The 15355-nt window shown below is 38.2% G+C and overlaps 1 protein-coding gene across 1 annotated transcript in view; it reads right to left on the reverse strand.

Moving 5' to 3' along the window:
• eef1akmt2 (EEF1A lysine methyltransferase 2) overlaps positions 1-15355 on the reverse strand; it is a 50078-nt gene that overhangs the window by 902 nt on the left and 33821 nt on the right. Inside the window, exon 5 of the mRNA XM_039769730.1 lies at positions 1739-1955. Coding sequence (XP_039625664.1) covers positions 1739-1955 — 217 coding nt within the window. The remainder of the gene's footprint in view (positions 1-1738; positions 1956-15355) is intronic.

Below are 15355 nucleotides of genomic sequence, written 5' to 3' on the forward strand. Positions count from 1 at the left end.
TATTTCCAATGTTTTCATTGATCAATGTTTTTTAAATATAAACAAATTTAAAATTTGATCCCTGTAAACAACTCAAAAATGTTGGGACAGAGGCACGTTTACTTTCCTTTTAATTACACTTTTTAATCATTTGGAAACTAAAGATACTAATTGTTGCAAGCTGAAATTTTACCAATTCTTGCTTGATACAAGTCTTTGGCTGCTGATCACTCTACGAGGTGTGGCATAAAAGTAATGAGACTGGCAACACTGCAAGCGATCTGGCAACGCTGCGCTGTTGTCCTTGATAGAGCACGTGTATCAGTACCCTCTCATAGCTCAGTGCGAGTTTCAACTCCTTCCGTTAACTACGTGATTTTTGTGACTGCTATTAGCGAAGTTGTGTTTTTGGTTGTGCGTCACGCAAAATGAAACAGCGGAATTTGGAGCAACGTTGTGCCATTAAATTTTGTGTTAAGCTTGGAGAATCGGCAAGTGTGACGTTTGAAAAGTTAAAACCGGCCTAAGGGGAACATTCTTTATCCCGAGCTCAAGTTTTTCGCTGGCACAAATCATTTTTGGAAGACAGAAAACACGTTGAAGATGAACACCGTTCAGGGAGGCCTTCAACTTCGAAAACCAATGAAAACATCGAACGTGTGAACACTCTTGTGAGATCAGACCGTCGTTTAACATTAAGAATGTTGAGTGAACAATTAAATTTGAACAGATTTACCGTTCATCAAATTTTGACTGAACATTTGCACATGCGAAAGGTCTGTGCCAAAATGGTGCCGAAAAACCTCACAATTGAGCAGAAGGACAATCGAAAAAACAAGTGTCTTGATCTTCTTGACAGAATCGCTAATGAGCAAGATTTCTTTAGTCGTGTGATCACAGGTGATAAATCATGGATTTTTGAATATGATCCTGAGACCAAGAGGCAAAGTCAGGAGTGGCACACTGCAAACTCTCCTCGACCAAAGAAAGCTCGAATGAGTAAATCGAAGATCAAATCAATGCTGATTTGTTTTTTTTGACAAAAGGGGAATCGTTCACAAAGAATTTGTTCCTCCAGGACAAACTGTCAACCAAGTTTTTTATAAAGACGTCCTTGAAAGGCTCAGAAAAAGGGTCATTCGCTTGAGACCAGACATTGCAGACAAATGGATGCTCCATCGTGACAACGCCCCATGTCACACTGCCCTCTCCATAACAGAATTTTTTACCTCAAAAGGCATTCCTGTGGTTCCCCAGCCCCCTTATTCACCTGACCTCAGTCCGTGTGACTTTTTCCTAAACTGAAAAATGTCCTCAAAGGACGTCATTTCGGGACTTTAGAAAACATCCAAAAGAGTGTAACGGACATGCTGACGACCATACAGGTTGAAGACTTCCAGCGCTGCTACCAACAGTGGGAACAACGTCTCCATCAGTGTGTAGCTGCCCAAGGGAACTACTTTGAAGGGGATAACATTGATATTTGTAAAAAATAAAAACTTTGGTAAATAAAAAATCACTCTCATTACTTTTCTGCCACATGATATAATTATCATTTTCAGATTGTCCTGTACATGATGTGCATTTTCAATAAGAACCAGATCTGGACTGCTAGCAGGCCAGTCAAGTATGCACAACACACAGACGCACAGCATTTGGAAAGTACATATTTAAACAAAAAACATATGATGAATGGTACAATTCAGAGCAATGCAATAACCCGTTTACAAAAAACAATTGACCACATTATGGACCTCACCTTCACAAAATATAGATTTCAACTGCTCTTTAGTCCAGTTGCAAGATGTAATAATGAAGAGTCCATCAACTCTAAGCACAGATCTCAATGAATGGATATACTGAACCTGCTTTTCGGCAGAATTATCAGGGTTTAGGCTGACAGCATCAAATGTCCCTTTATCAATGCAAAGGTCAAACACAGAACGTAAGGAGGAGGGATTAAGAAAATCTTCTTCCTAAACCAATCAAAAGCACAGATATCATTTATTTTTTCTATTGGACGGAAAGACAAACAGACAGTTTTAAAAAGAAAGACAAGAAAATTTCAGACTTCTGTTACAGTGAGATATTATGAAGGTCTTTGTCATTTGTATAAACAAGCTCCAGTAGTGGACACACTTTTGCTGAATAATCTGTTGTTTTCGTTATTCTTTGCTTTCTTCCAGAACAGTGCTATTTGAATTTTTTAATTTTTCAAGAAAAACTTGTAAAACTGTTTGCTAGCAGGGCTCAGTTTTCATTTCTTTAGTATAAATGTTAACACAAAAAATAATGTAAACTGGGAGACTGTGCAAAAAAGAAAGTTCATCTGGCAAAATGGCTAAAGTTAACATACAATACTTTTTATAAAACATGCCATTACTTATGGATTCTTCAAACGTTAGAATTCTTAAGAATTAAGGCATTTTTAACCAGTGAGGTCTTACAAATTATTAAATACTTTAAATAGAACCTTTTAACACAATACCCCTGATCATACAAACCCATTGTCTGTAGTAGTACAAGTGTAAAATGCTCACAATAAAATACAACCTATTCTGCAAAAATGAAATACTATGCTTTATAAACATTATTCAAATATGGATGAATTAGTTTAATTCACACTTCTTACGCAAAGACACAGAATTACTGGCTTTAAACTGGTGCTTGCAAATGCATCACAAATTAAAATCACAAGGATGATCACTATTAAAATGATTACAGAATAAAATTACAACATAATATAGGTTTTTCTAAAAAATGCTATTTAAATAAAAAACTGCATATCTGCAATCACTCACTACACATTTGATAAGAGTTCTATTTTTGTTACAGAAAATGTTTGGGTGGGTAAGTGTTACTTTTGGCAACTTCCTTTTAGATAGTAAACAAAGCAGTTTAAGTGAAAAAAGTTTGGAATTTCTGTCAAGCCCACTATTAGTGATAAAACCTGGAAAAAGTCCCACACTCTGAAAATGTGCAGCTTCATGCAGAGCCGCATGTGAATGGTCTGTGTTGTCGTCTGGGCCAAAAAGACTTGAGGAAATACATTAACAGTCTGGATGGCAAGAAAAGCAAAGCATTTGGACACACTGCACAAAGACTTCACATGTGTTATATATCATTGGTATAAAAAATATACACCCACTGAATTTTAATACATGGAAAGGGGCCAAAGTGATGAAGTGTTTCATTAAACAAAAGGAAAAATTTGTAGTTTACATGTTAGGGTTTTGCATTTAAAAGCATTTAACAATTATATAGGCAGTTTAAGAAAATCTACAAAGACTATAACTGCAATGTCCATACACTCTTAAACCGTGAAGCACACTTTAAAGACTGAAACATTTGTTACATGTAAAATGCTACTGCAAACTACACTGCAAACATTTCTGTGATAAATGTGTTATGTTAACAAGTTCACCATGTGAATTATTTGCTCAGGAAAACACTGAGGGATTTCTCCTTATTAACCACTTCCTTTCATTAATTAGGAATATAATAGTGCTGTAATCTGGAGGCAGCACTAACAGGACCAAATTAACTCAATTACAAGTTAGTTAACTGGACCTTGGCAGAATTCAGTTTATGTCAGAGCAGCACTACCACCTACAGCTGGCTGCTTGCAGTGCGGGAAGCCAGACAATTACTTCATTTTCCATATTTAAAAAAATCCCTCCATACTAACATGCAAATAAAATAAACCAAAGTCACAAATTAAGCCTTTAACACAATTATTACACATATATTAAACATAAAAAAAAATAAAGATTTAGCATGTGGTTGGACTTGTAGCATGCCTTCGGCTTGCTTTATATTGCCAAGAACTGCTTCCTCCCTGAAGAAAGTATCTGTTCACAGTAGGTCAAATATGTTCATAATATATCTAATCCAGTAACTGTCAAAGTCTCATATCTATACCATTTTAAGCAGATGGCATTTTAGATTTGTCAAAATTCTGAAAGATAAAACTCCTCCTTTATGCTCTTTTGCTTAAAGCACTAATCTTGCCTTGTTAAATTTTATATATTTATATTTTTTTTACCAGATTTTTTTTATCAGATTAACTACATGAGCATTGTTAGAGTCCATTTATATTTTTCATGGATATAACTGAGCTAACAGTAACAGTGGTGAAATAAATGCCAATAATACTAATAACAATGTAAATTTGCCACAATTATTGTAAGGGATTATTACAACTTTTTTCAGCACCCCTTTTCGCCTTTTAATCACCTATAGGAGATACGGACTTCCTCACCTTGAAAAATGATTTCAGAATGGCCATGTAGTCACCAGCGATGGTGATTACTGTGTGATCTTTCATGCTATTTTGTATTTACTATATTTGCCACAGAGTTCAGCACTCTTGGCTTATAAATGGAATAACATGAAGCGCACTGTTCAAAAATAAATATTTACACAGAGGCAATGGGACTGAAAAACAATTCCTGAAAATAATTAAAATATATATATACATAGATACATATATATAAGATGTAAGATGTGTACCATACTTTAAAGAAAAGATGACTGAACAGAAAAAAAACATTAAAATTTCCTTTTAACAGAATACAAATTAAACATCAGTGATCCACCTCCATGCTTCATAGTTTCATCATGAGCCTTGTTGCATCTTCTCCAAACATAGCATTTATGGTCGTGACCATAAAGTTGAATTATGGTCTCATCACTCCAAAGGACTTTGTTCCAGAATTTTTGAGGCTTGTCTTGATATTGTTTGTCAATTTGCAAGTGGGCTGTTTTGCAGCATTAGCACAGTAAAGGCTTTTTTTCTTGCAACTTGACCATGCAGCCCATTTTTGTTTAAGTATCTCCTTATTGTGTATTTTGAAACAGCAACTTGTTTGTAGAGAAGCCTGCATCTCAGTTGAAGTGGATTATGGGATTTTTCTTGGCAGCTTGACAAATGATCCTGGCAGTTTTGTCAGAAATCTCAGTTGGTCTACCTGACTCTGGTGTGGCTTGGTAACAACAGAACCCCTAACTTTGCACTTTTTTTTCTTCTTTTTTAAACAGAGATTGAGCACTACTTACAGGCATTTTCAGATCTCCAGATATCTTTTTATATCTTTTAACTGATTTATACAAATCAACAACCTTTTCTTGCAGGCCCTTTGACAGTTCTCCTGCTTTCCCCACAGCTTGGTATCCAGCAAAGTTAGTGGAGCTCTGCATGAATTTGAATTGACTATTTACACAAAGACACTGATTATAATTAAAGAAGTTACAGGAGCGGACACTCTCCCTTAATTTGAACCTGTGTGTGTCAATTTGTGTGTATATTATCAGCCCCAACATTAAAGGGCATGTACACTTTTGATCAGGCCCATATGGATGATTTCAGTTATCACTACGATTTAAAAAGGGCATTATGTGATAATTAATTGCCTCACTTGAACACACTCCCTAATTAAAAGAAAAGCTTTCTGCAGGATTACTTATAATTTCCAAACAATATTTCACAAATTCTGCTAGGGTATGTAAATTTATGAGCATAACTGTAAATATACTATCAGTCAAAAGTAACATAGTCTTTTCAACTCTGCTTTAAGACAGAAAGAGGTTTTTCATAATCAACAGAAGCGGAGACACCTTTTCAATTTGCTTAAACTTGCAAGGCTTAATTTACTTTAACTGCTGCATACCATCTGTAGGTTATAACCTAGTAGTTGTTCCCTGAAGAAGACCCATTTGCAATATACATAATACACATATATATTATATATATATATATATATACATATATATACAAACACATGTGTGTGTATTTGTGCGATTAACTTTGATAAACAATCTGAAACCTAACATCTCCAATTTAAAATAATTACAAGCAAGCTTTGCTCACCTTTTTAAACCCCTACACATTTTTCAAAAACATAAAAAGAAAGAGTATGCTCATTAAAAGTGGGCATGAGCCCATAAAACTGGAACACTTTATGACTGGAGTAATTTGAGCATGTAATTTCAAATTTAACGTTGCCACAAATCCTCCAGATGATGGTTGTTAAATAATAATGCTTTTGCATGCTTCTACAATAATTGTTAGTATTATGTCATTCACCCTCTATGCAGAGTCAAAAAGCAGTAATTATTTGAAGATTACTACCTAAAAATCCAAGAAATTAATGAACCAGACAAGACCAAGAGATGTGAAGAAGGAATAAATCAAAGACTGAGCATACATAAGGTTGGAAGAATCTGTCAGTGCATATACAATACAGAAATTAAATGAACACATTCTACTTCATATTTTGGAGGAGCAACTGAAGCATGTGACTAACCCAGCCACAGGGAATCTACAAACCAGTACGTTTCTTCATGCCGGTCCCAAGCCTGGATAAATGGGGAGGGATATTATCAGGAAGGGAATCTATCCAGAGTAAAATTTGCCAGATTAATATGCGGATAACAATACAGATTTCCATACTGGAGGCCCAGGTAAACAATGGCCGCCACGAGTGCTGTTAGTCAACAAGGTGCTGGCAGAAACTGGGCTACTGTTGGCTGAAGAAGGAGAAAAAGTTGGGGGAGACATGTCCGGAGGCAAGAGGAGTGGAGGAAGGTAAAGAGAGTGGAACTGAGGGTAGGAACTTTGAATGTTCGCAGTATGACTGGAAAGGGGAGAGAGTTAGCTGATGTAATGGAGAGCAGGAAGGTTAATGTATTTTGCATGCAAGAGACTACATGGAAGGGGAGTAAGGCCAGGTGGATCGGAGGTGGATTCAAATTGTTCTATCATGGTGTGGATGGGAGGAGAAATGGGGTAGGGGTTATTCTGAAAGAACAGTATGTGAAGAGTGTTTTGGAGGTGAAAAGAGTGTCAGACTGAGTGATGATTATGAAGCTGGAAACTGAAGGTGTGATGATGAATGTTGTTAGTGCATATGCCCTACAAGTAGGGTGTGCGATGGATGAGAAAGAAGATTTCTGGAGTGAGTTGGATGAAGTGATGGATAGTGTACCAAAGAGACAGAGAGTGGTGATTGGAGCGGATTTCAATGGACATGTTGGTGAAGGGTACAGAGGGGATGAGGAGGTGATGGATAGGTATGGTGTCAAGGAATGAAAAATGTCAGATGATAGTTTTTTTGCAAATTATATTTTGCGAAAAAGGAAGGACATGGTGGTGGTGAATACATATTTTAAGAATAGGGAGGAACAGAGGGTTACGTACAAGAGTGGAGGAAGATGCACACAGGTAGATTATATCCTATGCAGGAGGGTCAATCTGAAAGAGATTGAAGACTGCAAAGGGGTGGCAGGGGAAAGTGAAGTTAGGCAGCATGGGATGGTGGTATGTAGGATGATGTTGGAGATCAAGAAGAGGAGGAGAGTGAGGGCAGAGTCAAGGATCAAATGGTGGAAACTGAAAATGGAAGACTGCAAGGTTGAGTTCAGGGAAGAGGTAAGACAAGCACTGAATCGCAGTGAAGAGTTGCCTGATAGCTGGGCAACTACAGCAGAAGTAGTAATGGTGACAGCATAAGGGTGCTTACTGTGACATCTGGACAGAGGAAAGAGGAAAAGGAAACCTAGTGGTGGAATGGGGAAGTATAGGAGAGTATACAGAGGAAGAGGTTGGAGAATGAGAATTGGGACAGTCAGAGAGATGCAGAAAGTAGATCAGAGTACAAGGAGATAAAGTGTAATGTGAAGAGAGAGATAGTGAAGGCTAAAGAAAAGGTGTATGATGAGTTGTATGAGAGGTTGGACACTAAGGAGGGAAGAAAAGGAAATGTACCATTTGGCTAAACAGAGGGACTGGGCTGAGAAAGATATGCACCAATTTAGGGAGATAAAGGATAAAGATGGAAACGTACTCACAAGCGAGGAGACTGTCTTGAGCAAATGAAAAGAGTACTTCGAGAGGCTGATGAATGAAGAGAATGAAAGAGAGAGAAGGTTGAATGATGTAGCAAAAGTGAATCAGGAAGTACAACGGATTAGCAAGGAGGAAGTAAGGACAGCTATGAAGAGGATGAAGAATGGGAAGGCCGTTGGTGCAGATGACATACCTGTGGAAACACGGAGGTGTTTAGGAGAGATAAACAGTCTGGTTAAAAACTCCACTGCTAATGGAATCTTGGAAACTGAGAGGATACCTGAGACGTGGAAAAGAAGTGTACTGGTACTAACTTTTAAGAATAAGAGAGATGTGCAGAGCTGTAGCAACTACAGGGGGGTACAACTGATGAGCCACAGCATGAAGTTATGGGAAAGAGTAGTGGAAGCTAGGTTAAGAAGGGAGGTGATGATTAGTGAGCTGCAGTATGGTTTCATGTCAGAAAAGAACACTACAGATCCGAGGTTAGCTCTGCGTGTGTTGATGGAGAAACAGAGAGAGGGTCAGAAGGAGTTGTCTTTGTAGACCTGGAAAAAGCATATAACAAGGGTGACTTGAGAGGAGTTGTGGTATTGTATGAGGAAGTCAGGAGTGGCAGAGAAGTACAGTATGTAAGAGTTTTACAGGATATGTACAAGGAAAATGTGACAGTGGTGAGGTCTGCGATAGGAGTAATGGATGCAATCAACATGGAGGTGGGATTACATCTGGGATCGGATCTGAGCCCTTTCTTATTTGCAATGGTGATGGACAGGTTGACAGACAAGGTTAGACAGGAGTTCCCGTGGACTATGATGTTTCCTGATGACATTGTGATCTGTAAGGAGAATAGGAAGGCGGTTGAAGAGATCCTGGAGAAGTGCAGATATGCTCTGGAGAGGAGAGGAATGAAGGTCAGTAGGAACAAGACAGAATACATGTGTGTAAATGAGAAGAATGTCAGTGGAATGGTGAGGATGCAGGGAGTAGAGTTGGCGAAGATGGATGAGCTTAAATACTTCTGACCAACAGTACAGACTAACGGGGGTTGTGGAAGAGAGGTGAAAAAGAGAGTGCAAGCAGGGTGGAATGGGTGGAGAAGAGTGTCTGGAGTGATTTGTGACGGACGGGTATTAACAAGAGTGAAAGGGAAGGTCTACAGGATGGTACTGACACCAGCTATGTTATATGGGTTGGAGACAGTGGCACTGACTAAAAAATAGGAGACCGAGCCGGAGATGGCAGAGTTAAAGATGTTAAGATTTGCACTGGATATGATGACAATGGACAGGATTAGAACGGAGTACATTAGAGTGTCAGTTCAGGTTGGAGAGTATGGAGACAAAGTCAGAGAGGCGAGATTGCGTTGGTTTGGACATGTGCAGAGGAGAGATGCTGGGGATATTGGGAAAAGAATGCTAAGGACAGAGCTGCCAGGCAAGAGGAACAGAGAAAGGATTAAGATAAGATTTATAGAAGTGATGAGAGAAGATATACAGGTGATGGATGTAACAGAGCAAGATGCAGAGGACAGGAAGATATGGAAAAAGATGATCCATTGTGGCTACCCCTAACGGAAGCAGTCGAAAGAAGAAGAAGAACTGAAGCATAGGACTCAAATCTATAAAGATTAAAAAAAAAATCACATGGGGTGAGGACACATTCACTAAATTCTACTCTCTAAGCCCAAGTGATAATTAACATAGACTATGGAAGGGGAATAAAATTACTTTGAACCCACACAATCCTGATTCTGCATCATACGAGCTGGGCTGCATAGTCAATATTCAATTACTGTTTAAAGAAAGGTGTCCACAGCAATTATAAATAAAAAGGACATCAGCCCAGTCTGCAGTTTTAAAGTAGCTATACAAGATACTCCCAACGCCATCTTTCCTAACAGATATTTTCATCATTAATACCTTAAATCAATTTCCATGGTCGACCTGTTAGAGAAAGCATGTGGCAAGTGGGAAATACCCCTTACAAACAGGTTAGCACACCTTCCTTACACAATTTTGTCGGATGGATCAGCCCTTGATGACATGTCTCAGTAGTGCAGGTGTGAGTACTTGCATGTTTAGGAGTTAATATGTGCCTTAAAATAAATGCTGCATGTATTCAAATTACACTGTTTACTGTGTAGTATCTATATCTATATATATTTATCTATATATATCTATCTATATCTATTATATCTATATATATCTATATATATCTATATAATTCACTAAGGCAAGACACCCATGGAAAGCATGCCGGAAGGGGCGTGGATTCACTAAGCCGCCAACAAGTAAGACACCTATGGCGCACGCAGGAAGGAGCCATGCCCACCAACTCCAAGACCATTGGATACAACAACAACTCGCAGACCACGCCCACCAACTCGGACGCGACAACACAGTAAAAACGGCGTCATTTATATTCGTCTGTCGTAGGGGCCTCATGCACCTCCGAGCCACGTTAACTGTTCATAGAGGCATGTTTCTCGCGGAGGTGAATCGCCATATGCAGCATGTAAAACGGTTTGCAAGGGGTATCCCATGGGTTCCTTAAAACAATCCTTTACAACTGAGGTTAAAACACAATGAAGTAAGCAGTCTTTAAAAGGCGACTTTTCGGTTACGACGCACAACCGCGTGCACCATAGCAAACTGTTTTACACGCTACATACAGCACTTCGCATCCACGACAAACATACGTCCCTACCCTTTGTATACACCCCCCTCCCACCTCGCCTACTACCGTGGTCGGGTGTCTTGGTGGATTATATATAGAAAAGCAGCCAAAACCGCACAGAGCAATCAATGAAAAGTCTACGTGAGTCACAGGTGCAAAGACGACAACGACTCAAGTGACGAGTTGGAGGTGGGCACATGAGCAGGCAGTGCATACTGAACAAGAAATCAGCAGACTAGCATGACGGAGGGTGTGGAATGGACGTCCTTCTCCTCTGCTCCCATTCCACCCCCCGCGCCTGAGCGACGTCCACCCCCATCCCTCCGTCTGTGAGGAGAAGGCGCGATAGCGGTCCGCTAGTTTTCAGTCACCGACGATTGTGTGCTGGTTCGTTCCGTGCATTGTTACAATGTTGCTTTTCTTGCTGATTTATTACATTACCGATTTTTCAAATGTTAATTTTCTCCCTGTGCTTAAATATCATTAAAAAACCGGCCTGATTATGCGGCGTACGGTACGCCGCGTGGGCGGCACGGTGGTGCAGTGGTAGCGCTGCTGCCTCACAGTTAGGAGACCTGGGTTCGTTTCCCGGGTCCTCCCTGCATGGAGTTTGCATGGTCTCCCCGTGTCTGCGTGGGTATCCTCCGGGCGCTCCAGTTTCCTCCCACATTCCAAAGACATGCTGGTTAGGTGGATTGGCGATTCTAAATTGGCCCTAGTGTGTGCTTGGTGTGTGGGTGTGTTTGTGAGTGTCCTGCAGTGGGCTGGCACCCTGCCCAGGATTGGTTCCTGCCTTGTGCCCTGTGTTGGCTGGGATTGGAACTAGCAGACCCTCGTGACCCTGTGTTCGGATTCAGCGGGTTGGAAAATGGATGGATGGATGGTACCCCGCAGGTTGGTTAGTATATATTATTTGGCCGGGAGCTGATGCTAAAATGTATACACATTTCTATAAAAATTATTATTTTTATACCAACATGGAAAAATTATTTTTTTTATTAATTGACAGCCCACTACAGTAAAACTTAGGTGTGAATGTCAGCAAATCTTTGTACCACCTTTCTGAGAAACAAATTAAAACACACGCATTTTCTTCTGTTTGTCCAGCCCTTAAGGGCAAGTCTAAGAGAGACTGATGTTACACTCTATACAAAATAATAAAAGACTTTTCATTGTTTGAATTCATTTTAAAGGTTACTTAATTACTAGGGAGAACATGAAGGCTGTTCTTCACCAGCAATTACAGAAAAAATATGCAATTAGGAAATGAGGATGCACTAGTTATTCTGCCTCTCTCTTTGGATTCCCACGTCTGCTTGTTTTCTGTGTAAAGTGTGGCCATTCTCTTAATGTCCAAGTGGATTTTTCACCACATGCTCAAATTGTCCACATTTGTTATGTTAACCAACGATGCCAAACTGGCATCATGGGTGTACAGATGAGTGAGCAATGCTTGCCCAAGATCACCATGTCCCCCATAACCTTGAATTTAATTTAATGATTTTAGGAGTGTTATGTTAGAGAGTAAATATGACTTCTTATCATACTGTAGGTACCTTCAGTTTCTTCCATAGAGCTGTGAGGAATCAATACAAGCCCAGATGTCTGTTCCAAATATCATGGCAGCAAAAGCAGCATATGTATCTGGTCAAGAAAAAATACATTTACCAATTTACTTGTTAGAGGCTTTAGAATAAAGACCATTTTACTGACGCTTTAAAGCCAAATCTAGAAAATGGGGAACAAATATACAGGCGGAGCATACATCCAAGCACATTTGGTCAACTTTTATCTTCAACACAATCATTTAACTGGAGGATTAGTACTAGTGCTAAAGATAAGAATAAACATTTATTTATTTATTTTACGCACGCGCACACACACGTGTATTTTATATATATATATATATATATATATATATATATATATATATATATATATATATATATATATATATATATATATACACACATATATACACACACACACACACACACGTTATGATCATATTTATGAAAAGGAAATTGAAATGAAACTAGAAAAAGAAAAAAAGTAGCCTGTGACCTGAAAATGCAGATAACTGAAGTAGTGTTCAAAGAAGTGGCTCAAATCAAAATGAAAGGTAAACAACAAAGTGGAAAAAAGATAAAATCAAAATCCTATATTATAAAAGCTTGTTATAAAAGCTTGTTGTAGAAGTTTTTTAGCCTCGCTTATGCCAGGTCTTTCCTTTGAATTACAGACAAAGTGCAGATATACACAAGTTGCATGCTGTATATTGTTTTTGTATATGTATGTCTTTTGTTGGTACTGAATTCTTGTCAATTGAGATATATAAGCAAGAATTCTGTTGTACTATATACACGACAATAAACGTGTGCTTTATGGATGAGGATTAATGACATCATACACCACACAACTTTAGCATCACATGACTAGCAACAACTGCCGTGGCCCCTAAATAATATGTTAGGACCCATGCCACTAAATCATAAAATAAGACAGCTCCCATAAACAAACTAGCAAACAATGACCAATATAACAAAAATATTCAGACACTAACACACAAAGAATTATTAGTAACTCAAACCAGTTTTTGTTTTTTTTACCCACCTAAGGCTTAAACTCCAAATTCACATATTCAAAATTCAGGTTTGCATGGACACAGATGAAATTGACAGAAGAGCCTCAGAACATGAATATCCCTAACTAGTACTATGAACGATGCTCAGAACTGCAGCGACTCCAGTGTACAGTATTATATAATATGCTGTTTCAGCCCAATGCAATAAATCCACAATTTTTTAACCTCAAAGTTTTGTTCCTGATCCTTTTCTAAAAGTGGTAGAGGAGATACTAATTTGGACAATGGACAAAAAACATCTGCCCAAGATGTATGAAAAAGTGAAGTTGAAACTGAAATTAGCAAGATGTACAAGGTAATACTATACCAGTGCATTTTTCTTAATTGTTGTACAAGGTCCTATATTTCCAGGGGCAAGCTTGCAAGAAGAAAAACTAAAATGGCAGTTTAATCTTGTGTACCACACCTTTTGCACTATACAATATTCAGAGGGAAATTTGTTTTCTCTTATCTGCCACCTCTTTAACAGAAGTTCCTGCTTGTACTATGTATTAATAAATACATCTTAGTAATCCTGATATTCAACTAGTAAATTATAAATGACACAGTAGGCGGAGTGGTGGCTCTGAGGCTAGGAATCTGCACTGGCAATCAGAAGGTTGCTGGTTCGAATCCTGTAAATGCCAAAAAGGACTCTGCTCTGTTGGGCCCTTGAGCAAGGCCTTTAACCTGCAATTGCTGAGCGCTTTAAGTACAGTAGTAAGAAAAAGCGCTATACAAATGCAAAGAATTAGGTGGTCTCATTTTCCTAATTTGGAAATATAACCAATTACAGCTCAAGATTCTAATTCAAGGGTGTGCCAGCTGAATTGCAAATTATGTCATCTATACCCATGATACCCTAAGATTACTTTGAGAACAAGGTTCTGTATAAAAGGTCAGATTTTAGCGATGTATACACTCCATAACCATCGACAGCACAGGAACCATACTGCAGATTTTATTTTCCAGTAAGTTCTTTATCAAATGACTGGATACAAAGCTTTAGATACAAAGAATTTTCAGAATCTTTCAACTTTTCCAAAAGACTGGAGACTGGAATTAATAAAATTCACTGCTCCAAAGTCAACAAAAGCATAAAAGCTTAAAATATTTGCAATTCACACAGGAAATAAAGTGCTATTTTTAGCACGTTGAACCCTATTCCACAAATCCACATAATATGTGATTCCATTCTCTGGAGATTTTTGGGCATGTTACTACCAGGAGAGCAGAATCTCCACAAATTATCCATCCAATTAGTTTTTTTTTTCCTCTTCAATAATAATTTTTTATTATTTCCACAGAATGAAGACTATCCTTGAAGTCCACACATTTATACTGTGACATGCTGACACGTTCTTTTCGTTGCTAACTTTCTGAATTACACGGAGCAAATATTAATGTCAGACAGTTTAATTTAATGAGTCACTAATCTTTACCTTTCACTTCATGAGACTGCTTCAAAAAACAAAATTTAAGTACCAGTAGTCCAATCAATACCTGAAGCTAATGTCTTAAACTGAACTAACATTCATTACTAGACTGGCTTCCCTGTCTGACATTTAATAATCAAATAGTGGTCACACTTTGGCAGGTCAGAAATAAGTCTCAAATTCATTCAAAAATGCACTTAGATTATCAGAACAGGAATTTCCAACATCCTAAGTGTGGAGGCCCATCCCAAATGTTGCTGATTAAATAATGAAACTATAAAGGAAATCTTACTCTTAACAGATGAACAAATGTTTGATTGCTGATTGTGAACCAGTCAGAAATGGTTAAGGAATCTTAAAATCCCAGGGGTTCCTTAACCATTTGGGCAGAATGAACAACACTGTGTCTATCCTTTGCTTCAAGCTGGTAAAACGTATTGACCAATACTGAACAGAAGCAGTGAGATCATTTAGCCATGCCTGCAATGTCTTGTTATGTTTCTTCAGCTGTTCTATATCCTAAAATACCAACTGCATTTCAGGGTCATTCACTGTAAGAGATCTGAACTTTTGTTATCACATTTGAAAAAAGTAAGTTTTAAACAGATCTAGGAATAGAAAACAGAAGTACTTGTAATCTATGATCTGGAAATGGAGGTCTAATTAAAGGGTCATTGAAAATAGTAGTAAGAAATGTTAAAGCACAATTACATTAAAGCCTAAACACCAAATCAAATCAAAAGTTGAAAGCTAAAGTACAGAAACAAAACAAGTACAAAACTATATTAGTTT

This window comes from Polypterus senegalus, chromosome 1 (assembly GCF_016835505.1).
Source record: "Polypterus senegalus isolate Bchr_013 chromosome 1, ASM1683550v1, whole genome shotgun sequence".
Taxonomy (NCBI): Eukaryota; Metazoa; Chordata; class Cladistia; order Polypteriformes; family Polypteridae; genus Polypterus; species Polypterus senegalus.